The sequence below is a fragment of the Mustela nigripes genome, chromosome 11 (genome assembly GCF_022355385.1).
Source record: "Mustela nigripes isolate SB6536 chromosome 11, MUSNIG.SB6536, whole genome shotgun sequence".
In the NCBI taxonomy this organism is placed as follows: domain Eukaryota; kingdom Metazoa; phylum Chordata; class Mammalia; order Carnivora; family Mustelidae; genus Mustela; species Mustela nigripes.
In genome coordinates, this window is record NC_081567.1 from 14,150,959 (window position 1) to 14,176,312 (window position 25,354).

Sequence of the window (25,354 nt, forward strand, 5' to 3'; positions counted from 1 at the left end):
AATGGAAGAGAACTCCCTCAACCTGCTATGGGGCATCTACCAAAAAGCTAAGAGGAGCATACTTGATGGTGAAGGACTCAAGTCTTTCCCACTAAAATCAGGAACCAGACAAGAATATCCACTTTCACCACTATACCTCTTTACACTGTCCTGATTTTCCCCAAATGCGGACTCTGACCTTAAAACTTAAGCTTTCTTCGTGTCAGGGTGACCTTGTAGCTTCCTAGCTGATCATCTACAAAGAAGTAAGCTTATGTAGTGCTATTCCTCCGAAAAGAAATTTCTTAGTAACCTACAAAACCATGTACTTCCTCATCGTGTTTTATAAACTGAGCTACAACTGCAGAGAGCTGGATTTCTTACCTCTCGATTCTGAAGTCTCCCTGTTTAAAATTTGTTTCTTGCCCAACAAAACATTCGCATCAAGTAAAACTCTGAATTTCCTTTTGACAATGCCATTAGATTCTCTTCATAGGTGAATATGGTAGGCAAAATTCTCCGATGGCTCTCCTGCCTTTCCTCTTCCCAGTCCCCACGCTTTTGTGTAATCTCTTCCCCGTAGCAAAGGCAGAACTGTGACGTGCTTCTAACAAATAGAATATGGCAAAGGCAGAGCAATAAATTTAAATTTCAAAGTTGCAAAGTAATGAAAATATCAAATAAGCTGACTTTTGCGTTAACCAAAAAGGAGATTATCCTGGATGGGCCTGAACTAATTAAATGATCCCTTTAGAAGATCTACAGGGCAGAGTCTGAAGTAGTAAAGTCTCTCTCTCTCTCTCTCTCTCTCTTTGTCCTCCCACTGCCCTCTCTCTCCAATTCCCCTCTCTCTCTGCCAGGAATTCTATAGCGTCAAGGAAATGAACTTGGCCAGCAGCTTAAAGGGGCTAAGAGGCAGAGCCTTCCCTAGCCAGACTCACATCTGAGAATGTAGTTCACTGAATATTTTGATTTTAACTTTTGGAGACCCCAAAAAGTGAACCCAGCTAGACCTAACCAGACTCTTGGCCTATAGACACTGTGAGACAATAACTAGATATTTTAAGCCACTAACTTTGTAATACAACAACCATGTCGCCTGTAAATAGAGTTTTTCTTTTTCCTTTTCAGTCTGGATGCCTTTTATTTATTTTTCTAATTACACAGGCTAGAGCCTTAGTACAATGTTAGATAGAAGTCGAGAAAATGGCTATAGTTTTCTTGTTCCTGATCTTAGGGGTAAAGCATTCAGTCTTCTACCATGATGATGATGGTAGCTGCACGTTTTTTTATAGATGTTCTTTACCAGGTTGACGCTGTTCCCTTCTGTTTCTAGTTTACTGAAAGTCTTTTTTCTTTTTAAATCAGGAATAGATGTTGGGTTTTGTCAAATGCTTTCTCTGCATCTATTGAGATGATTATAGCATTTTTTTCTTTCAGCCTGTTTTATAGCGAACAATATTTGATCTTAGAATGTCAAACTGTGTATTTTTTACATAAGCTGCCCGACTTGACTATGTTGTATTATTTTTTATGTAATGCTGTATTTTATTTGTCAAAATTTTATAAAGAATTTTTACATCCATGTTCATAAAAGATATTTAGTTTTCTTATAATGTTTTTGTCCGCTTTTAAACAATCAGGATAATGCTGGTTGAGTTTAAACAATCAGGATAATGCTGGTTGAGTTGAGAAGTATTATCTGCTTTGCAGCTTTTTTTTAGGAGTTTATGTAAAAATGGCATTATTTCTTTACTAAATTTGTTTAGTAGAATTTACCTGCAAAGCCATCTGGCTCTGGAGGGTTTTCTTGATGGGGGGGAGGGGGGGAAGTTTTTTTTTTTTTACTGCAAACATACTTTTTTTTTTACTGCAATAGCGCAATTCAGGCTATATATTTATTTTTGAGTGGGCTTGGTGGTGTCTATTTCTTTTAAGAAATAAGTCCATCTCATCTACACTGTCAAATTTACTGCCATAAAATTATTCACAATATTCTATTTTTATTCTTTAAACTACAGAATCTGTAACGATGCTACCTCTCTCCTTCTTGATATTGGTAACTTTTGACTCACCTTTTTTTTCTTGATCAATCTAGCTAGCAGCTTCTTGATTTTATCCACCTTTTCAAAGAACCAGCTTTTTGGTTTCATTGATATTATCTATTGTTTTTCTATTTTATTAATTTTTTTCCTGATTTTTCTTTTTTCTTTTTGATCTTTATTCTTTCCTTCCTTGCTTTAGATTTATTTTCTCTTCTTTTTCTAATGTCTTAAAGTGGAAGTTTAGATTACTGGTTTGAGACCTTTCTTCTTTTCCAATGTGGATGTTTAGTGGTAAAAGTTTTCCTTTAAGTACTACTTTGTCTATATTCTACACAATATGATACACTCATATTTTCATTCAGTTCAACATACTTTCCAACTTCTCTTTCAAGTTCTTTGATGTATAGGGTACGTATGTAGAAGTACATTGTTTATTTCCCAAATATTTGGGGTTTTTTCCCCCAACTATCTGCCTGCCTGCTTTCTAATTTAATCTCACTGTGATTCATGAACATAACTCGTAAGACTTGGATTCTTTTGGGTTATTTATTTATAGCTCGTAACGCGGTCTATTTTGGTAGATGTTCTATACTCACATAAAAAAGAATGAGCATTCTGCTGTTACTGGAAGGAATATTCTACAAATTCTAATTACCTCAAGTTGAATGGTAGTGTTATTCAAGTCAAGTTTGTGTAGCATCTCCAACTATAATTTTGGATATGTCTGTTTCTCCTTGAAGTCTTATCAGTTTTCACCACCCGCACTTTGAAGCTCTGCCATCCTCCGTCAGCAGAGGCCTAGAAACTCCTCAGGCGGTATGTTGTTGCAATCGTAGCACTCACTTGGTTTCCTGTTTCCCAAGTTTTCCCATTCATTTTTTATTGCGCTGCTGTGAAAACCACTGTTTCGTGAATTTTCCGGTTTCTATTGTTAGTGGTTCAGGTGGGAGGGTGAATCCGATTCGTGTTGCTGTTTCTTGACCTGAAGCAGAAGTCTCCTGAAACCCCATTTTTAAATCAAATGTGTTCACTGCTTGTATTGGAACGGCACAAGCCGTTTCGGAGAATGTTGGGCAGGTTCTGATTCAGACCTGCTGTCTACTTCTGGCTCCAGGGAAAGCCGCTTCCAGACTGAAGAGAAGACGAGGAAGCTAATAATTTGGTTCCTCTTCAAAATGATTTTCTTCCAACATTGGTCAATGTTTAGTGGGAATTTGGGGACTTATAGTTGTTTTAGAAATACCTATTTTCAAAATAAGGACTTTCTTGTATGTACTGAATGGGACAAAACGGAACTGTAACATTTCCCCCTTTCGAGTTAGTACAAATTGGTGAGTTTTGCCATCCCACAGAGTTGACTGGAATTAATACCTCTCTGAAACAGCTAGACGTACTTTACATGCAGTTGTTATTGAGGTCTTGTCAAAAACACATCTAGAAACTAGGATTTTCTACGTCCTCATGTGTGGTAGACTCTGTTAGGACTCATGATCTATTTCCCGTTTTTCCTGACAGCCGGACTGGTGCCAGATGACTCGTTCCAGCCAATGAAATGTGTGCTCAAGTGATACAAACCACTTGGAGATAAAATCAGTTAAAAGCTGGTGTGTGTCCTCTTCTTTCTCCTCCCTTGCCATGTGACTCTAGCACAGCTCCCAGATGGAGGAAGCGCGTCTCCAACTCTATTAGCCTTCATGGGAGCGACATATACACTTTATTTATTAAGCCTCGACGATTTGAAGTGATTATGATAAAGTCTACCCTAGTGAATACGGTGTATTCTTATTTTTCTGATAATAAGGTAGATTTCAAAGGTTATATTGAAGAGTTTAAACTTAGATAACGTACATTCAATTAATGACCATGCTGCTAGCTAACCACATGGTACATGTCAAACACTGGGCTAAATGCTCTCTATGAATGATCTCATTTAATACAACAGTCACCCCAGTGAAATTCTTCCCTTTGTCAATTGCACTACTCCCTTCATTATATTGGTGCAGAATTCTGACTGCCAACTCTAGGTAACGATCGGACTTTTCTCTGGACATGGTATAAATGACAGACCAAGTTTCGCCATGCAACTGGCACGAGCATGTGCATAAAACTATCCAACAGAAATAGGACGCTACCCGTGAAAAGTGTTCTTCACACGATTGGAAGGTACTCTTGTTATCGTGATCACAGGACCAATCAATCTTTTAGCGGTTACCCAAGGTGTGCGTAGAAATCTAAATTAACTACCATCACATTTCTCATTTATGTCAGTAATGTTTTTAGCTCTCCATAGAGAAAGGGGTATCGTTATGATTTTTTCCTGTATAATTATATCTACATATATTGCAAAGATTTTCATGAACTACATTTCAATAACAAATATCTTATTTACTTTTCCTTCTATACCAGATACCAGGAGGCATACCTAGCTTCTTGCATTGTAAGATTTGCAGAGAATTGAAGCAGAAAGAACAGGTGAATAAATGAGATTTTTTAAAAAAGTGAATAAATGAGGTGAGTAAATAATATAATAATATATAATGATATAACATAATAATATATAATATAATGTTTTTGTGCACCTGAGAGGTGGTTACCATGTCCTAGCATCAAGGTAATATTAAGGGCCACACCGGCTGACAGCTCCTCAAACTTCACGTGGGTAGATATGTGATAGATAAATATAGATGCATAACTATAAAGACATCTATTTCTCCATATTCAAAAGTGCTATAAGTAAGATATTTGTTATTGAAATATATGAAAAAGCAGTATGGATGGAGAGTTGAAAGCAGGGCACATTTTTGTTAATTTTGTGAATCCTGTAAGAGTCTGGAAATCCAGTAATTAGAAAAATAAAACATCCCACACCGGTCTCAGAGCCCCAGACCAAATGGGGACTAGTTAAATTTTGCAAATTGGTAAGCGCCAAGCTTCAGGAAGAATGAAAAAGCCGAACACGGAGCCTATCAGACAACATCATAACATGCGGGCAGGGATACACGGCCCAAGAGGCTCCAAAAAAGAGCCTCTTCCCGAAGATGACATCTCAGGAAACAAGTAAATTTTAGAAGCCATGTGCTTGGGCTTGTGATAAAGGATAAGGAAGACATGAGGTTTGTGACCTTGGGATGGGGAGAGGAAAAAACCAAGGCAAAGGCAGAGATACAAGTGAGAAAGGAAGAAATGTCTGGCAGCAGAATAAAAATGCTCATTAGAGGTGAGGAAGGATGGGTGTTTCGCTGAAAAATACATCTAGGCTTTGCCAGGGAGAAAAATCAGAAGAAAAGGACAAAGCATGCGGAAGGAGAGGATGAAGGTCACGCATGTTAACAAGGAAATATACTAGGTACGTCACGCATGTTAACAAGGAAATATACTAGGTACGTCGGGCAAAGAAATAGAGACGCAACCCAAGAATTACATGCTCCCTCGGAATAAACCTAAGCTACAGAAAAGAGGGAGTTAAGAAAATAAAGATTTTTTTCCCTAAATTGATTAAAGAGTAAGTGTGAAGATCAAAATGGACCGCGGCATCCTGACCCAGTCAGTAAGAAGAGACGCCCGTGTGAAATGTGCTGGAAAACTGTTTGAAATTCAAGAACGGTGGTGGGGCGGGAATCGCTAGAAGGGAAAGGCGAACACAGCGCAGGATGCAACAGACCCCAAGCCTCGTGCAAAGACGCAAAGATGAATCAAAACTGTACGTGTTGCCGGTCAGCCGTGCAGCGGACTGGCCTCCGTGGGCATCGCCCAGCCGAGTGCCAGCGCCGGTCACCTCCACGAGGATCAGCAACAGCAACGTTCGTGTCAGGCAGCAAAGGTTCATGGAGAGGAGGAGGCACCTTGGTAAAGGATGATGGATGCAAGGAAGAAAAATGACAACTGTCCGTCAAGGGTCAGGAGAGCCTGGGCGCAGACCGTGTGAGAAGCGCCTCGAAGACTCTGGGAGGCTCGCATTCCCCCAGAGTGCGCGCAGGCCGGCAGGCAGGTGCTCTCTGGTGACTGTTCCGACTGCTGCAACTCAAGTCTATTTTGAGTGAGAATGGGAGCCCTGGAGAGCAGCACCGATGTGACACTGTCTTCACTTGTGTCCCAACAGCTGGCAGGAAAGGTCCCTGGGGACCTGCAAGCACATGACTTTATTCCCCCCTCCCAGGGGCTGCTCTGAGAAAGGCTGGGGGGGAGTCTGGACACTGGAGAAGAGAAAGGCCCTCTCCGAAAATTGGCTCCTGCCCAGTCAAGGGGAACAATGTGATGATTTCACAGCTTATTTCCAATCCACGGGGAAAGTAAGCACTTGGCTCTGTTGCCGCATCATTGTCACAACCACACCCGTTTCTTGTACACAAACGCATCCCTGAGTATGACTTAGCAAAAGGAGGAGGAAGATGCTCTCTCCCTGATGAGCAGGGAACATTCTGCAGGTTATATTGCCTTTAATAAAATAGTTTTCCTTCTTCTACAAGGACTTATGCTGAACTATCTCTGGGAATTATTGCTTGTCTTTGGGAGGTGAGTGAGTGCTTGCACCTGTGTGCATGGGTCCATATTCTACCCAAGGCCCACTCCTGGGAGACCAGAAGGCCACAGGGAGAATGAAAGCATGTGTTGATGCTGGTTGGACATCTGCATACAAAACAATGAAATTAGATACAAGTTCATAAAATTAATTCAAAATGAGTTATAGACCTAAGTGTACCACACAAAACTACAGAATATCTAGAATAAAATATAGGAGGAATCTAGGTGACCTTGTGTTTGGTAATGAGCTTCCAGATATAACACCTAAAGCATGATCCATGAGAGAAAAAGATAGTAAGTTGGACTTCATTAGGGTTAAAATAGTATGCTCTGCAAAAGGTCCCGTCCCGAGAATGAAACAACAAACCCACACTGGGAGAAAATATTTGAAAGAATCCATATCTGACAAAGGACTTTCAGCCAAAATACACAAAGAAATCTTGAAATTCAATAATAAAGAAACAAGCAATTCGAAGAAAAAAGAGATGGAGAAAAGATTGGAACAGACCCCGCCAAAGAAAACATGAAGGTGTCAAATAAGGATATGGAAAGAGACTCCACGTCCTATCTCATCAGGAAATACAAACCACAACGGTGAAGGCCACTACGCATGTATCAGAACGGCTGAAATCCAAAACCAAAAATGAGAATATCCACGGCTCGCGAAGCCGTGCCACCGTAAGATGTCGCTTCCCGGCCGGTGGGACTGCAAAACTGGTACCGCCACCTCGGAAGACAGCCCGGGGGTTTCCTACAAAGCTCAGCATGGTCTCGTCATGCTCTCCAGCAGTCACGCTCCTTGGTAGTTACCCAAACAATCAAAACGACACGTCCATGCCAAACTTTGCAAGCAGGTTTATGGTGTGACATATTTATGATCTACAGGTAAACTGAAAGCATTTTGGGATCTATACAGAAATCTACGGACTGACAGCAGCGTCGGTCATAGTGACCGAAAACTGAAGGCAACCGAGACGTTCTCCAGGGGGTGTAGAGATAAGCAAACTGCGGTGCATTTACTGCGTGGAAGGTTGTTCCGCAGTGAGAAGAAATGAGGTATCGAGCCACCAGAAGAGAGAGAGACGGATCTTGAACGGACATCCGCGGGAGAAAGGAGTCTGGGGAAGGTGCGGGCGGTGGGGTTCCAAGGAAGGGACATTCTGGGAAAGGTGAACGTCCGCAGACACGGAAAGGTCGGTGTTGCCAGGTGTCCAGGGTTGAAGGAGGAAGGTCAAGTAGGCAGAGCTCAGGGTGTTCGGGGGCAGCAAAACTATTCCGCAGGATGCCATAATGCGGATATGCGACGGCATGCGTCTGTCAAGATATGCTGAACTTCAGCCCGAAAGTGAACCTTAATGTACGCAGATCTTTAAAAAATCATTTAGTAGGTCCGCAGAACCTGAGGATGGAATGCAGAATGTGACCAATCAATCTGTGTTTAAATGCACGAAGTGAGCTCCCTGTGGGGATGGTGGTGGGGGGCAGGGCTGGCACAAGCACCTCCGCAAATGAGGGGCGTCTGGCCCACTCAGGACAGAGGAATTGCACATAGAAGCGTTGTCTTTGGTAACGTTTCCCACACGAGTCTGATGCGACTCGGACTGTGTCGCAGTTAAACAAGCAAACGGATGGGTAGGAACCGGCTTTCTCGCTGTGGAAGCGGGGGTTTACAGGTCGGTAAGGAAGGGCGGGCGGCTAGAGTGACCTGCGTGATAAGGGATCAGAGCGGAAGACAGCAGAGTGACCCCCGTCTGGCTTACTACGGACACGGATGGTTACATACAGACACATACGCCCGCACGTAGGTTGATGCACACACATTCATTCCTCGCCCTGCCACGGGGAAGGCCCGGAGCCAACAATGCCTCAGGGGCAGAAAAGCACATGGAGGGCTCGGATGCTGGTCTCTGGCATCACTCTCTACTGGAGAAGGCAGGCCAGTGCGCTGTGGTGGGCACGCCGAGCCTGGAGCATCCTCTGTGCCAGGAGGTGAGGAAGGGCTCAGAACACAGGAGCCAAGAGCTCCCAGTCGCCAAGGTGGCAGCCATTTGAGCAACACAACAAAGCTGTATTGAATTATTACCCAAAATACAAAATGAATGTCCACGAGTCTGTATGTATGTAAACTCATGGTTGAATAAAGGCAAAACCTCCTGTACAGCATCCCAGGTAGTTTCTGTAGATACTCTGTCCTCACACAGACCAAAAGGGAGCAGGACTCCTCGATTCCTACGTGTAGTCAGCATAGCGGCTTCTTCCCAAGCACACAGTGCGCAATCCGGGGCTTCCATTCTGCGTGTTCACGCACAGAAAGTGAAAATACAAGTTCAAAGAGATCCATGCACTCCGACAGTTACTGCAGCATTATTTACAGGCATCAAGACCTGGAAGCAACTTAGGTGTCCATCAGTAGATGGATGGATAAAGACGGGGAACCCCCCCCCCCACAGAGAGCTTATGTATAATAGTGGAATATTATACAGCCATAAAAAAGAATGCAACCTTGCCATTTGTGACAACATGATTGGACCTAAAGGGTATTATAATGCTAAGTGAAATAGGTCAGAGAAAGAAAGAGAAATACCACATAATCTCATGTATACAAGGAATCTGAAAAACAAAGCAGAAGAACAAAAAACAAAAACCAGAAACAGCAGGGGGACGGGTAGGGGATGGGCCAGAGGGGAGACGGGTAGGGGGTGGGCAAAAGAAGAGAAGAGGACTAGAGGTACAAGCTTCCAGCTGTGAAGTAAATAAGTCATGGGATGAACGTACAGCACGGAGAAATAGCTAATGACGCTGTGATAGTGGATGGGGACGGACGGGGACTCTAATTGTGGGGAGCACTGTGAAACGTGTGGAATTGTCGAGCCACTGTGTCATGCACTTAAACTGATATGAGCATCGAACGCCGACTGTACTTCAGGAAAACGGATTCAGAAGAGTACAGCGTGGAAAGAGGGAGAATTCATGAGTTCACAGTGGAGAATCCTGACACGCCCCTCGGCGAGGTGGTCAAGGTCACCGTGGACAGTGCTAAGTCAAGTTTATAGTAGGAACCTTTGATATGATGTGATAAAAATGGTGCTTCACCTCCACGGTCTTCCTCCCCAAAACCCATGACCCCAGTATAACCGTAGGAAGAGGATTAGACAAATCCCAGTGGAGGGACATTCGAAATACCTAATCAATACCCCTTCAAAACTATGAGGGTCATCAAAAATACAGAGAGTCTGAGAAACGGGAAGAACCAACAGGAGCCTACGGAGACAGGACAAGTAGACGCACCAGCACATACTGGATGAGGTCCCGGAAGAGACAAGGCCGTTAGATAAAATCCTAAGGAAATTTGAATGAAGTCCGGACCTTGGTCCGCCATACTGTGTCGATATCCATTCATTAAATACGCCATCCTCACGGTGAAATGACAGTGAAAAAGTTGAGTGTTAGATATATGGGAACTCTGTACCATCTTCTCGATTTTTCTGCAAATCTAAGAGTGCTCCCCAAAATGAGTTTATTTTAAAAAATGTTTAGCCCCTCATAGTGTCTCCCCAGGTGACGTGTCTCGCCGCACCGCCAAGGCGTCTTCCTCGCCCATCTGAGCCTGAAGCTTGGAACTGACAACGTGGGGCTCCTTCTCCTTACGCAGCTCTTACAGGATCCTGGGATCTGCCCTTCCTGTGGGACGCCCTTTCGGTTCCATGCTGTGTAGACCAGGGGTGGCCCCGGGGTCTACACACATCCTCTGTTCTGGAGACATCTCGGTGTGCCGCTGTGGCAAACAGGTCAGCTCTTCATTTAGTGTCTCTGCCTCTCGGGGACGGAGTGAGGTTCAGGGCAACGACTTGGTTGCCTTCTGCACATGTTTAATGAGACCAAAGGCAGCATCCCAGGGCAGGTGCCCTGTGTGTGGGCTCCCAGGGCCCCCATGAAGAGATAGGCAGGAGCCTCTGTTCTCTGGGGTGAGAGGGAGAGAAGCAGAACAGTCTTCTTAGCTCTCCCGCTTCCTCTTACCTTTTGTCCTTCTCCTTCCAAACCAAGACCAGAAAAGGGAGAGAAGTTTCCTCACTTCTCCCTCTTCCTCGCTGCAGACTCGCCGCTGAGCCTGAAAGAGGGTCAGAGGTATATATCGTCCTCACACTGGGAGGAGCCGAAGGTCTCGTCGCTCTATAGCCTTTGGTTGTGCAAAGTTTCTGTCTGCGCAGCGCGGCCTCGAAGCCTAGTGCCTTCCTAGGCACTAGGGAAATGTCACCCATCTGCCGCCCAGCCCCGGGGTAAGAAGTCTCTCCACCCGGGTTCAGCCTTGACATCGCCCTGCCAGGGTGTGAAGATTGCCAAAGTCTTATTCCTATCGTCCGTTGCCAGTATTGAGTTCTGTGCAGCGTCCCTGTGTGGGACGGGGGAGTGGGGCAAGATGGCCCTGGAGGAGAGGTTGGGTTGGTTTGGGGGGAGTTTTTTGTCTTGTTGTGAGAGGGAGAGACAGAGAGAGGCAGGGGAGGGGCTGGTGGAGAGGGAGAGAGAGAGTCTTCAGCAGGCTCCCCACCCGGAGCGGAACTGATCTGACGACCCTGAGATCATGACTTGAACCTAAATCCAGAGGCAGGCGTCCGACCGACCGAGTTACCCGGGGACCCCAAGGCTGGGTTTTCTAAAGAGAGAGGGAGGTTTGCCCTGGGGAGGGCTGAAGAGAGAAGCACCAGCTCCGGAAATGAGAGGGCAGGGCTGGCCCTGAGGCCGGGCCACCTGGCCAAGGAACGCAGCAGACCGGGCCCAGGGGGACTCTCACCCGGGGACAGAGGAGAGGGGTCCGTGACGTTGGATGGGGAAGAATGTATCTTTGTGTTCATCGACCTCTGCACGGAGTCCAGGTTTTCCCATAAACACCAGCCGCGAGACGCAGCGGAAGGACCGACTCTGCCAAATCGTTTTCCTACAAGGGCACCGTCGTGAGTCCTCCACACTGTTGCTCACACTTACGACTGCGATACTCCAACACTGTGACAGCTACCGCTCCCGCTGCTAGGTCGACTATTCAATGCATCAAGGAAGCGCGTATAGGAGTGTGTCGCACGTTTGTTCTGTGTAACGTCTGGTCGTGTACTTAAACGTATCGATTTCCTTTGCTGTTGCCTCGATTATTCGAGTTCACGCATCGAAAAACGTAACTCACAGGCGTCGCCGGATGGCCAAAGGGATCCAAGCGTGAAAACACCCCTTTAAAATACATTTTTTTTGTTTTGGGGGGAACTCTAAGATGTATTCGTAGACTGCACTGTCCCCCCTAAACTGAAACTCTCTGGTTACTCCTAAGCCTTCAGTGAAACCCACGGTCGTCGTCCGTCCGCGGTGTGTTGGTGGCGTTGCTGGGATTTGAGAGGGTCCGACGAGGGAAATCGCCCTCTGGCGTCATACCCTTGCCCCACAGGCTGGTGGTGACCCCCACACTGGGGCGTGAACCCCCAGAGAAGGTGCACGGGGCTGACGCGGAGCTCGGCCCGTGGGTGGGAGCAGGTGACCAGAGTCAGTGCTGCGTGGCTTGACCCAGGAACAGACCCGAAGCTCTTGTTTCCCCCGAGGACAAAATGAGAAAAGGACCCGGGCAGGGAGGGGGGCAGACGTTCGGCCACGACAGCCCCGCGGGGTTCGTTCCTGCTTCCCTGAAGTACGGTTCCTCGAAGGCCTGGGGGAACAGCAGCCAATCAACTGTACCCTCCAAGCGTCCCCTAGAGCCGTGGGGGGCCCCACTCGTGTAATGACATGTCGGAGCCCCGGCCACTCTCCCCTCCGGAACGCGCTCGCTGCCACTTTTCCAGAAACCTGTCCGCGTTGCCATCTCTGCCCATATGGGACGTACCAGGTTGTGTAACTTAAAGACACTAACGCTGTTCTAACACAGTGTTCAGAACCCCGCTCAGGATTCTCAGAGCACTGGGAACGCCCCTTACCTGGACCCACCCCAGCATCTGGTTCTCCCACATCCCCCAGGAGCAGAGGCACGTCCCTGGGATCCGGCGGCAGAAGGACCAGCGTCCATGAAGAAGAAGCTTTACCAAATTCTTTAAACTTCCTCCCCCTGATCGGCGCTGTCTCGACCCCCCCTGCCTGAATCTGGGAGGGTTTAGTCTGCTCTGGCCACTAAAACACGGCAGAAGGGATTTTTACAAGACAAAGTCATAAAAGGCCAATCAGGTCCCAGTGGGTCCTCCTAAAAGGCCTGACCCTAGACGCTTGTCCTCACACCCGGAGGCCCTGGATGAGAAGCACGAGTCCCTCGGAGGAATCCAGCTGACTCAGCCCTTCAGCCTCCTCAGCCCGGGCTCCAAGCCTGAAAATCAACCCAGCGGTTCCAAGCCTCAGCCGTCTGCGTCTTTCCAACGGAAGCACCGGACGTCCCGGAGCAGGGAGGCGCTGTCCCCACGGAACCCCTGGCCCACAGACTCCACGAGCATAAGATGTTTTGGGTTTATGGCCCCAGCAGGTCTGGAAGGGTTTATCACAAAACTAAGCCAGACTAAGGAGGGATAAGAGGTCCAGGAGGGAGCGGCTCCAACCGTGGCCACGTGTGGACCGCAGGTAGAGAGCCGGACGTGGCTCCAGTGGCACAGGCTGGAGAGACAACCAGCGGGACCGGCCTTGGGTGTGTCTCTCAGTTCCCTTTGCACCTGGGACGGGCAAGGCTGACTTGATCCTGAGGCAAAATGCGGTTTCTCTGCCGTCTTCCGCCAGCAGCAAGATACCTTCTCTGCCCCACTTTCTCCGCAGGAGCCAAATGCTCAAATAAAAATTTGATACAAACACCGTGCGCGTTCTGGATGCATCGGGTCCAGCCCAACGATTCTAAATCTTTCCTAAAAGGGCTTCTGATGATGGATCGTTACGGGGTCATAGTCCGAAATAGCCCTTTGCCAGCAAGAAACCTCTTTGTTTTTGTCTTAAAAACTAGCATTCTGCACCATCACGTATCCACTTTCGGTTTACCCTAAATGGTCTTAGATTTCCAGCTGAGAAGGGTCACGGACGGTGCATGAGCGGGTGCTGTGTTTATCCCAGATGCCAGGAAGCCCCGGTCTGCCGCTGCGTCCTGATGCAAGGGCCAGAAGGACAAGCGTGCAGACGCCTAATGCCCAAAGCCCTTCCAAAGAAAGCAAATTTCTAGGGGCTGACGGGATTACTGAGCTTGGAGGGCCTTCAGAGGATGTTTATTAATGTCAACGTGGGTCTTTTTATTTTTAAAATTTTTTTAGTGTTTTCTTTTTTAAGATTTTATTTATTTATTTGAGAGAAAGAGAGCAGAGCAGCAGGAAGGGCAGAGTCTCCACCAGGTAAAGAGCCCAACTCAGGGCTCGGTCCTAAGCCCCCGAGGCTGCGGCCCACGCTGCCGTCAGACGCTTAACCGACCGAGCTACCCCGGCGCCCCTTATGAACGTCCGCGTCAATCATAGGTTCGTGTCATTGTTTCATTAGAGACTCACAGAAAATGAACGGATCCTTGGCGAAAGGAAGATCCTGGAGAAAATCTCCAGGCAGGTGGAAACGATCGAAACGCGTGAGCTAAGACCACGTGTGGCATTTTCTGTGCGGACCGGGATGGACGCTTTGTGCACGTAGAAATTTCTCCTCCGTGAAGACGGTGCCCCGGCCCTGCGCCGTCTCGCTTCCTCAGGGTCGCTGCGGCGTTGGTCACCACCTCCCAGTCCTTCTCTGCTCTTGTCCCTCCTCCGCCCCTCCAGGGCCCTGTCCTTGGGGGTCCTTCCCTCAGGCAAACCCGGACGATCATTCCAGAGGGCCACTTGGCTAGTCCGGCATGAGGACACGTGCGTAGACTTTCTGACCCAGAAATTTCCCTTCTAGACAATGTATATTTAGACTCGCTCCGGTTCCATGACGGTACAAAGACGCTCCCGGCGGCGCTGCCGGCGGGAGCCGAAACAGAACGGCCTAAAGCACCAGCCACAGGAAGGACGTGGGTAATACATCGTTACGCGAAATAAACACCCGGGAGCAGCGTGGCTGCTGATAACTACAAGCGGCGAGTGTGGACGGACGCGTGTTCATTTCCTCCGTGTGTCTTGTACAGCCACGGGGGGAGCCGCCACGCCGCAACCTTGTTTTGCAAGTGAATGATGAGCCCCGGGGCAGTCCCGCTGTCTCCACGTGTGTGGACGTGCGCGTGTGACATGCTCCTCGGCGTGCCCCGTGCGTGAATTTATCCTAACACACAAGCTCCACGGTGAGTACAAGTCCATCTTTTCCCACAAGCTTGTTAGGAGAAAGACGATTCACTCTGTCCCCGCACCCGGCACAGAGCCTGGCGCACCAGCCTGCGGCGTGTGAATGGGTTTCGGTGTGAACGTTCGCTGGCCCCGTTTTCCAGTTTCTTCCCATTCGCTCGATCTGAGAACCAAGCGTGCCCCAGGAAGAGAAAACAACCACGCAGTGTGTGACTTCCAGGCTTTCGCACACACACATTTATTCACGCTCAGTGTTCCAGGCTCAAACTGTTTGGAAAAGCCGGCAGAACAAAGATAAACCACGATCCTTGCGGTAGGGCATGTCTAAGAGTGTCCTGTGCGTTGATGTTCTCCAGGAGGTAGATAATGCACGAGCGTCCTCTGAACCTTCCTCAGCATGAAGCCCTTTCAGAGGAATATTGACTTACGTGACGTCCAGAGGATCATCACTTTGCTAGGCGTCGCGTTAGAAAAATCATTGGAATAAATACATCGGCGGGGGAGAGAAATCCTGAGACGGGGTCAGACAGTCTCCCTGAGAATGAGTGAGGGTAAGATTCGCAGCTAAGACCCTCTGCTGTCCCGACTGGATGGCCAGGACGGGAAGGAAGAGAGGAGACGAGAAGTGGCCGGTGTAACAAGGGAGAGCAAAACGCGCTTATGGACGTGACGCCGTGGCCGGGGGGACCCTCCCAGCTGGAGCACGTGGGGACCTGACAGGCTGTCAGTGAACGTCCCAAAGAAAAGGGGACGGCGGGCAGATTTCTGGGTTCTGCTTGAAACGCTCTTGATTTAGTAGGCAGAGCCCACACACATCGAGCTTGTAAACTCCCCCGGTAACTTTGATGAGCTGAAGTTCGCATTGGCCCTTATCTCGGACTTATTCCTTCTCCTCTAACACTGTCCGTTCCTCCAGCCAGACGGGGACCAGCGGACTGACAGGGACAGAGGCCAGACCACCGTGAGCGGGGGGAGAAAAGTGAAGGAAAGGTGGAGAATTACGACAGGCATCGGCCAATTTTTCAAGAAGTTTGAAGAAAATTACAACCTATCAGTTTTTTAAAAAGATAAGTGACAAGACAGCAGGTGTTTATCATTAGTAGAAGAAAGAGGCTGACGAATAACAGAGGAGGTAAGACGGAAGGGATCAGGTTCCTGAGAGAGCGAAGAAGGAAGTAGACATCTGCACGCGTGGTAGGTGGTCCTTGGGCCCGCAGAGGGACCCCCTCCTCCATGGTGACGGGCACGGAGGGGAAAACGGGAACGCAGGAGCTGGGGGTTGATGGTTTCTTCCTGGGAGCTTCGTTTTCTTGGGGAAGGAGGAAGTGACGTTGTTTTTGGAAGAGTGGGGTTGACTCAGTCGTGGTGGAGAATCGGGAGGGGCCCTGACCCCTGGAAGAAGCCCTGAGCCAAGCAAGGGCCCACTGGGCTTGAAGGTTGTGCGTAGGCGAGGTCGCCCACGCCGGCCCCATACCCGTGGAGGATTTTCTCTCACAGGGCCGCACATCCTGAAGTAGGAACAGCAATCATAAACAGCCATAAAGCAGATTGTCCGAGAGAGGAGAACCCGCGTGAGCTCTCGGAAGGGAGGCGCTCCCGAAGGAGACAAGAGGACGGCCGAGGCCGCGGGACCGAAGGCCGAGAGGGAGGAAAGTCCCTGGCATTGAAGTGGAGGCACCGCGAGGTGAAAATGTTGACTGCTGACCCAAGGGCCGTCTTAGTTTCCTCCCACGACACCGGGACTCAGGACAGACACGAGACTCGACCAGCCGCTAACAAGCGAGTAAGGCACTCGAGAACCGTGGTGATCTCAGCAGTGAAGCATGTCATGGCGACTAGGAGGGGTTGGGGGTGATTTTTACACAGTTCTTAAGGGTTGGTGATATGGAGGTGTCCCAACAGCCTCTTCAGGGGTAACACAGCCCTCCTCATCGCAGGGGTCCTGGAGGACCTCCCCAGTCTCCCAAGGGTGCACGCTCGCACACGTGCACGTGCACACACACACACACACACACACACACCTTACTCCACTGAGAATAGATCCTCTTCTCTGCCTTAAGTACTGAGTTCCCCATAAGACTTAGACCATAGAAAGGTTTCCATGAGACCGAAAACAACACCACTGATGCAGCCCAAGCCTTCCCAACCCCATGATGAGCCCATAGACGATCCATTGAGTTGACGGAGCTGCCCACAGCTGCCTCCCGCGAGGCACCAACCAATACGCAGTCTCCCCTAAGACGTCCCTGGAGCCACGTCTTGGCGATGGGGCATCCTGGGTATGGCCGATGAGTTGAGCGCTGCTGAGATCCAGCGAGGAGCGGCGGCCCCAGAGGTGCCGTGGAATTCCGCAGACACCGTTTAGAGACCGTGCGGGGAGGAGGAGGAAAAGGACTGGCCGCGGCGCGGCTCTGGCCGGTTCCAGCCCAGCTAGGGAGGCCGGCTGAGTCAGCAGGCCACGGAGATGGAGTTCCTTCTGCCTCTCACCGCGCGGGACCTTATGTCGTGGAGGAACTGATGGGTCCTGTTTATGTGGAGACTCTTTTGATAAGCTATTCGAAGCAAGGGTGGGAGGGAGAAATACCGAAAGAAAGATTCCCTTTGAATCTCCGTTGCTTTCAGAGTCCGCCGTTCAATGAGTCATGCATTCTGAATCCTTGCTCTGTCTCCACGTTTTCATTTCAAAATACTAAAAACACTTTGTTTGGAACATGGGCTATTTTTAGCTCGTTTATCAAGAGTGCACATCCCTTTCTCCCCATAGTAGAAAAGCCTCCTTCGGATTGGGTTGGGGCAGCACCACGGCGGTAGGGCTGTTGACTGAGCTGTCATCTGTTGAAACCACCTGGGCATCTCTCTACTCCTGGGGACTCCCTTCCAGCTGGTCTTCTGGGCCTACTGAGTATCCATGAGTCCGCTCTAGACCCAGTCCAAAGTCTGGACAAAAGAGGAAGGACCCCCCCACCCTCAGTTTTCCAGGCTGAGCAGTGAGCACCTTGGCTAGAGGAAGTCAGGTCTTCACGACCTGTGCCCTCACAGGCTCAAAGAAATGAAGTAGAAGTGAAGTAGAAGGTATGTCAAGAGAAAGTCTACCTACAACTTGGCAAAGACGGGATTAGAGAGTCTGTAGAATTCTTTTATAAATTGAAGGATGAGATCGGGGGGAAACTGGGAGGTATAAAGGGGTACCCTACTGCCCCAGTCCCTGCCCTCCACATAGGATTTCTTTCCACACGGCACCTAGTGCCGCTAGCCAGCTTCATCTACCTCATCGCTTCGGTTCCATTAGTGATTTTTTGGTTCTGTTAGTGAATTCTCTTCTCTGGGGACCACCTTCTTTTAAATGCTCTAGCTTAGAGCATTAACAGCAAGCACGTTACTATTAACCGCTTCACGGATGGGCAGCCAGCTTCAAGAATGGTATACAAAAGCCAGTACCTCACGGGGCTGTGTCGACAAGGTACCTACTTCTCTGGTCACTGCCCTGCTCTTGCATCCATGTATTTACAGCGGAAGCACCCAAGTGCTCACCCTCTGACTCTCCTCCCTCGGACTGCTGTCTTGATTGGGAGTTGGCAGCAAAGAGCAGTGAGGGAGTTTGGAATTGAGACCACACCGACTCTCCGTCGAAGCTGGTTGCCAAAATTGGCAGCTATCTGGCAAGGATGATTTTCCTATGGACAGAGAGACTGGAGACATGCAGACGGGCAGATAGAAGCAGCTTTCTTGGGTTTTCTGCATCACCCAGGCCTTCATTCCAGCCCTCTTTGAGGTCTTGGAGTCTCAGAGGCAACCCCTCCACCGGCAACCCCTGCCCGAAGTCTTCCAAACACGTTCCTCTTCTCATTTAGGAGACTCTACCTCATTTCTGTTACTTGCAGCCAAAATGGTACCAGGAGGTGTGAGAATGGCCTGGGGCAGGTACATGGGACACATGGAGAGATGCCTCCCTGCTTTATAATTCTGCCTACTCTGCCTGTATCGGGTGTGAGCACATGAGCAACCGCCCAGCACGCTTCAGGGTCTGGGGACAGCCCGACACTCTGCAGGCCCCAATACGGTACTCTCAGAAGGAGGTTCGCAGCTTAGGAACAAAGGACAAGGGGACTATGTGCTCCACAAGTCACTGTGCCGGAGACGGACGTGAGGACATGTCCCCGCAGGCTGTGTGCCCTTCCCCTCCGTGCCCAGCCTTTGTGCTGAGACCGTGACGGTGGAAGCCACTCCTGTGGCCCACCTCAATCTTCTCCTTCTGCCCATTGCATAAGGAAATCTTTGAGAAATGTGTGGGTGTGCCCCCAAGGAAGGAGGATGCAAACGCATGGTTGTGGCGGTTTGTGGGTGTGTCAGGCGAATGTGATAACCACTACACTACGGAAACCGGTTTGTGGGTGTGAATGCATGATGGGAACCATCCTGGAGCCGTAGAGGCCCTCAGCCTGGGGTCCAAAGACAATGAATGCCGCCCCCCAGGGAGAAGGCATGGGAGAAGCAGATTTGCTCTGCCTGGGCTACTGCTGCCCCTGGAGACAGGGGTACCTACGCTCTCGAATTCATGCCCATCACACATCTGGCTAAAGAATTCTAAGTCCCAAAGCCACAGGAACAAATGAGGAAATATTTTTCGTGTCCGAATACGCTGAGCAGAAGTCTGACCCCGTCGGACGCCCTGGTGACGTCCTGGGCGACAGCTCCGTAGCCGTCAGGGCAGACAACGGTCCTCTCCCTCTGTAGCACCAGCCACACTTACTATTTGCCACAGCCCACACAGGACATGCAGACGTGTGTCTCTGCCCCAGTCCTGATCCTTCCCCCAAAGTGCCCGCCCCCCACTTTCTCAGGGCAAGCACCCAGGAGTCTATCCCGTATCCCAGTCTGAGCAAAGGCCAGCCAGGAAACTCACCCTTGGACTGGGTCATGCCTCCTCTCGGGCTCCTCTCCTAGAAGGGGTGAGCTGGGACGGGGAGGCCAGCCCAGATCGTCCTCCCACACCGCGCCAGCCCTCGCGAGCCGACCCTCCGAGCCTGCCCTTCCGCAGAACACGCCCTTGGCCAAGGGTCTTGTCAGCTCCCAGCTTTGATTTCCCAAACCACGAGTGGTGTTAGAGAAGGTTCTGGATAGAGTCTTACAGCATCATGTGCTGGGCCCTGCCGTCGAGCCCCGGCCCCAGGGACAAACCGCTGAAAATCAGGAGCTGCAGTCCCCTGAGATATTCCTTTTTATCCCCCGAAGCCCAACCATGAACTCGTGGCCCCCACCACGGCCACTTTTGGCCACTTCTGGCTGCTGGAGGCAGAGAGGGCCCGAGAGCCCATTCCAAAAAGCCTTTGGGGGACCATTTGCGAACATCTGATTGAATGACTCACCGCCGACCAACTCGACGACGCCAGCATCGCATAGATCACAGTCCCCCTCCCTACAAAACCACCCAGAGCTGAAATTCCTCTTGAGTGTTTATATCCTGGAATGTCTCCAAGGGAAAGAAAAAGCAGAATCGAACCCCAGGAAACCTGTGGCTTGGAGCACATACAGCCCCTCGGCCCTGCACTGACCTCCTCACCTGTGAGTGCGGAGAGGCAGCTAGGCCGGTGGTCACAAAGGTACGTTTTGGATTCAGAGACATTTGGGTAGGAACCCTGGGCGGACCTTTGTGCCATCCGGAGCCAGTTGCTGAATGTCTGGGGTTAACAATCCTCCTCTGGGATTATCACGAGGATTCACGGAGATTGTCTTTGCCAGGCTTCCACGCCCACCCAGCCCCAGGGTACGCACTCTATAAGGGACATCTGTTTCCATTTGTCCTAACAAGCACCCTCCAACCTAATCGGTCCTGAGAAGGTCCGTTTTCAAACCCGTCCCCTGCCCCATGCACACGTCTCAGATACAGTCAGTGGGAACCCGTCAGGCTCACGGCGAACCGTACGATCTCTGCACCAGCTGGGACACCCCTCCTCCCAGGACCCGGTACCCGGCTGGGACACCCCTCCTCCCAGGACCCGGTACGTGGCTGGGACACCCCTCCTCCCAGGACCCCTCCCTGAGGGGTGGGGCGTCCTCTCCCTGCCCACAGGGGGACACTCGGCAGCAGCAAAGGCTCCCAGCCCCCGCACCACCCCCTACCTGCGGGCTGAAAACAATCAAGTCCTGAGCAAACACTCGAGAAAGCGCTTTTCCGAGGGGGTTTGGGGAAAGAAGACTTGCCAAGTGGGGAAGTCGGGGGCCTGGCTCCTCGGCGGCTCCTCTCCCCCTCCGGGGGCTCCTCTGCCCCCCTTTTCCTCATTCTCAGGCTTCCCCTCTCCAGGTTGCTCGGGCAGCCGCATCGGAGGTCCAGAGCGATGTTCTCAGAGAGGTTTGTGAGCCCATCAAGGGAACGCCGGCGGAGACGCACGCTCTGCAAGGAGTTGACAGAAACTTACTGCCGGCACCTGCTGGTGGGTTATTTACTCAAGTCAGCCGCCTCGGTGGTCCGCACACTCCCTTCCGCGCTGAGACAGGACAGTGGCACGAGATGAGTCATAACAGTCGTGACAGATGTTTAGTTACGAACAAGGCCTCAGGGTCACCCGAGGGCCTTACACAACCGACCGGTAATGTGCATTTGGAACCAACCTTAATATTGACAGGTACTTTTCCCTTCACGCTCCCAAGGGCTTTGCTGTAATAGAAGCCACGTGGAGAGCCACAGAACCTCCAACACGGCTGCACCTTGCAAGAAAGCCCAGCACCTGGCCCGCACGATCTGTTGCCTTGCCGTCGACATCAGCAGAGCCACAGAAACTAATGGGGCCAGACGTTAGGAATAGCCGCCCCAGGGAGAGGATCCTTGCCAAGCCCGTGACGTTGCTCCCAGTCCCGGGGCAACGTCACCTCATCTTCCTTGGACAAAACAAGGGGCACCCAAGATTAGCATCCCTTCACCAGCTGCCGTCAGGCTTGCTCCCACGTGTACGGAGCCTCTGGGGTCCCTCCTGGCCTCACCTCTCCTCTTTCTCCAACACCGGGTTCATCCCTACTCGGCCTTTACATCTAGGCTCGGGTGAGGGCACCTGGCTGGGCTGAAGGCACCCTTCAGCGGTGCCCACTTCTGCGGTTGTCCAAATGCTTTCCCTCTTTCCTGGCAACACTGCGTTGAGAAAAGCTCCAGGCGGGGAGTCCTTCAGATGTACATTGTGTCCTGTGGGCCCACGCTGGGACAACCTTAAAATAACTGCTGTGAAACAAACACTTATTGAACGAACATTTAATCAATATTGGCTCTCTTTGGTTCCATATTGAAGTTAAAAGGAAATTAAAACAAAGAGTCGCAAGAGATGCGAGGTACGGAGAGTTTGACTGGGAGAAACTTGGTGATGAACCAAGCAAGCTCTGGTCGCCCTGCACGAGCCCTTGTCTGAAAGAGCCGGCCCGGGGGGAGGTCTGCCCAGCGCAGCGGGCGCCGGCCTCTCCTGGCAAAGACAGATGAGTCTCCATTCCTCACCCGGCGCCTGCACAGCGCCTCCTGGGAAAGGCTCCCTGCTCTAGAGCAGCCTTCTGATTCTGCGGAGAGCTGCCCCTCCAGGTCCGGGAAGCATCCCCTGCAGAAGCCAGCCCAGAGGCGATGAGGCTCAGAAAGTGCCTTTAAGAAACACAAAGCCTTGAAGAGGTGTGTGTGGACGTTATCACTGTAGTAAAGGATGGTTTCAAATCTGTTGCATGGTAGGCATTGAATGTGAGCCCCATCCCTGCTCCGTGAGACAGGCTCTGCCCTGTGCCCAAGGTAGGTCAGCTCCTGGAAGGATGAACGCCAGGCCTGTTAACTGACTGCGTGCTTATGGGCCGGAAACCTGCATAATCTAGGTCAGTCTAGACCATCTAGATGATGGTCTTTGGATAATCTTGACATAAGATCTTCGGTTCTCTGAGGGTTTGGGCATGTGACTTGGATAGTCCCCCAAAACTGAGGCTCTATTTTGTGTGACTGGGCTGGAAATCCCCAAAGGTTGGGGCCGCAGAGACCCCCTACAAAGAGACATCCTCTAACGGTCTCTGTGTGATCTCAGACCCACACCCAGCACCTATCCTCAAACCCACACACAACCAGGAGAACTCATCCACAGCCACACGGCTGCACGCACTGCCCCATCGACACAGGCACCGAGACACGCTCCCACACATGCGCACACGACTCGGGTTCACACACACTAGAGCCTCCGCTTGCCCGCGCGGGCTGCACACACGTCTAAAGTCTTTCCGTCACCTTCAGTTGTCATGTTAAGTTAAAAAGGAAAAACAAGTATCCTGGGTCATGACAGTAGAAACACAAAAGAAAAGTGACCTATTATTTTGGTGGCCATGAAAGGCCTAGCACCATCCACGTTGTAGCAAACACCGATTTCAAAAGAGAGTGACCACCCCCCATATACAAGAACTTCTGGATGTGTTGAGTCGTCCCCCTCCTCTGTCCCCTCCAGGCAGAGTGGACACCAGGGCAGGGGCACCCTCCAGGGCTAGTCTGGCTGCCAAGACCACAATAAGGCCTGCCAGGAGCTTTCAGCAGAGGATGTCCACGCTGACGGTCACAAGGGCATTAGAACCCATCCACTTAATTACTTGGAACTTGCTCACAGCTGGACAGGAGTCCTGGGCCCTGGGGATGGCAGCTTCCCATAAGGAACGATTTCTCCTGCTGCTCAGCTGGCCTCTGGTGCCCTTCCCTGCGGCACTCACACTGTGCCAGAGAAACACAAAGCCAGGGGCTGGTGCCTCAGCCAGAAAGGGTTGGTCCAGCCAGAAGCCATCTCACCAGAATGCTTCCCCCCAGGTCATAGCTGGCCTGACACACCATGGGGGACACCAAGAGGCCCTCCACAGGCTGGGACTGATGGCCCAGGGCCAACTAATGAGACACTCTACGTTGGCATCTGCATAGAGGACGGACCCATGCCTTCCCGTCTCGCTCGGAGCTTCTCAAAGACAAGAGCCACGCTGCGTGCCCTCCCAAGTCCCCAGTGGCCGTACGCACGCTGGGACCCACCGTAAGTACCTACTGAAAATAGCTCTTTGTTCCCAGGTTAACTGCTTACCTCACTGCCTCAAGAAAGTCCTCAGGACAATTCATTTCTAGAATGTCTCCTTCATGCCATTTGCCAGTTATCTTTATTATCACCCGAAAGGTCAGCCAGGAGCTGGGTTTTTGAGCCCAGGTTTGGAAGTGAGGGCTCTGGGCTCCTTCCTGACCCACATTCCTGTCTTCTTCAGCTTTTCATGTCACCACCAATGACCCAGCTGACACAGCCACTTCCTTTAACACCCGAAGCGTTCCTGAGCACTGGTCCCTCACCGGGAGGCACTCTGGGCACTCACGGGCTCCGTCGGCTCCCTCTTTTACCAGCCCATGGTATGCAGGGCCTGGGGGTCGTGATGTGTTTAAGAACACGGCTGAGCGCCTCCGACCATGCAGTTCAAGTCTTGGCTTTGCCGCTTGTGGGCCGTGTGGCTACGGACAGGTGTCTTGACCTCTCTGTGCTTCCCTTTCCCTCACCAGCAACATGGGCCTCATGATAACAGCAGCTACTGCCTAGGGCCGTTGTAAGCGCCTGGCACGGGGTAAGCACGCCACATGCCAGCCATCACGATTAATTCCTTCCCTTTGCACCTCACAGACAGTGGCCGAACCACTCTGTTCAGGCGGGTGTTTGGCTGAACCCACAGTGGGACAGGGGTGACGGTGGCACAGAAGTGAACGCACCACAAGACGCAGCCTCACAGGACCCAGAATCAAGATGGGGCACAGACACAAGCCCAGGCCAAAGGAGGTTCTCTTGTCCCTCCGGTTCAAAGAACCAGGTTGTCCTAGAGAGTGTCTGGGAGGGAGGTGTGGACTCTGCCCTCCGGTCCCACCATTTAGGAACATGGTGGGTCCCCGTGCCTGCCTCGGAGGAAGGGAGAGACGGGGCTGGAGTCTGCATGGATGGGCCACCTTGTCATCCCAGCATCGGGGTCTCCTAGGATCTATTTGGGTACGTGGGTCACAGGCAAACTCAGTCCTTCGTGGATTTTGGTCCCTTTTGGGAATATCTAAAAATTGCAATACCTGTGGGAGTAAGGTGTGGCTGAGAATCTAGTGTTTACCATTGGAGTGTCCAAGCCTGCATCTGTTTGACATAAATAATTCATACGTGTGGGGCGAGTGGTTCTGTTCAGTTGCCAGGACAGCAAAATACTCCCAGACTGATGATCCAGACTGAGACCCACTTCAAGTGTCCACCAAGAATGCTCCTGCCACTCTGACCACCTCGGGCATCGAGTTAGAGCCTTTGCGTCTCGTAGCCCCAGCCCTAGGCACGTTATAATTGTGACTGTATGCTCCGTGATGTTTGCAGAGGGCTTTGCATGTGGGTCTTTCTCTCAAAACCCTCCACACATGGGTCATCAAATTGATCCACAAATAAATTGTATTTTTATCGGAATACACTCCAGGTCCATCCCTGTTGTAACAAATGGCAGGATTGCCTTCCTTTTTGGCAGATTGATATTCCAATGACTCTGTGTGTGTGTGTGTGTGTGTGTGTGTGTGTGTGTGTGTGTGTGTGTGTG

General features: G+C 50.5%; 1 protein-coding gene across 2 annotated transcripts in view; it reads right to left on the reverse strand.

Moving 5' to 3' along the window:
• Positions 1-25,354, reverse strand: part of CALN1 (calneuron 1) — a 486,412-nt gene that overhangs the window by 438,962 nt on the left and 22,096 nt on the right. The window contains exon 2 of one of the 2 annotated variants that reach the window (XM_059414742.1): positions 20,981-21,170. The exons of the other annotated variant lie outside the window; for it this stretch is intronic. Within the exon in view, the coding sequence (XP_059270725.1) occupies positions 20,981-21,099 (119 nt within the window). The 5' untranslated portion in view covers positions 21,100-21,170. The remainder of the gene's footprint in view (positions 1-20,980; positions 21,171-25,354) is intronic. 2 annotated transcript variants of the gene reach the window in all.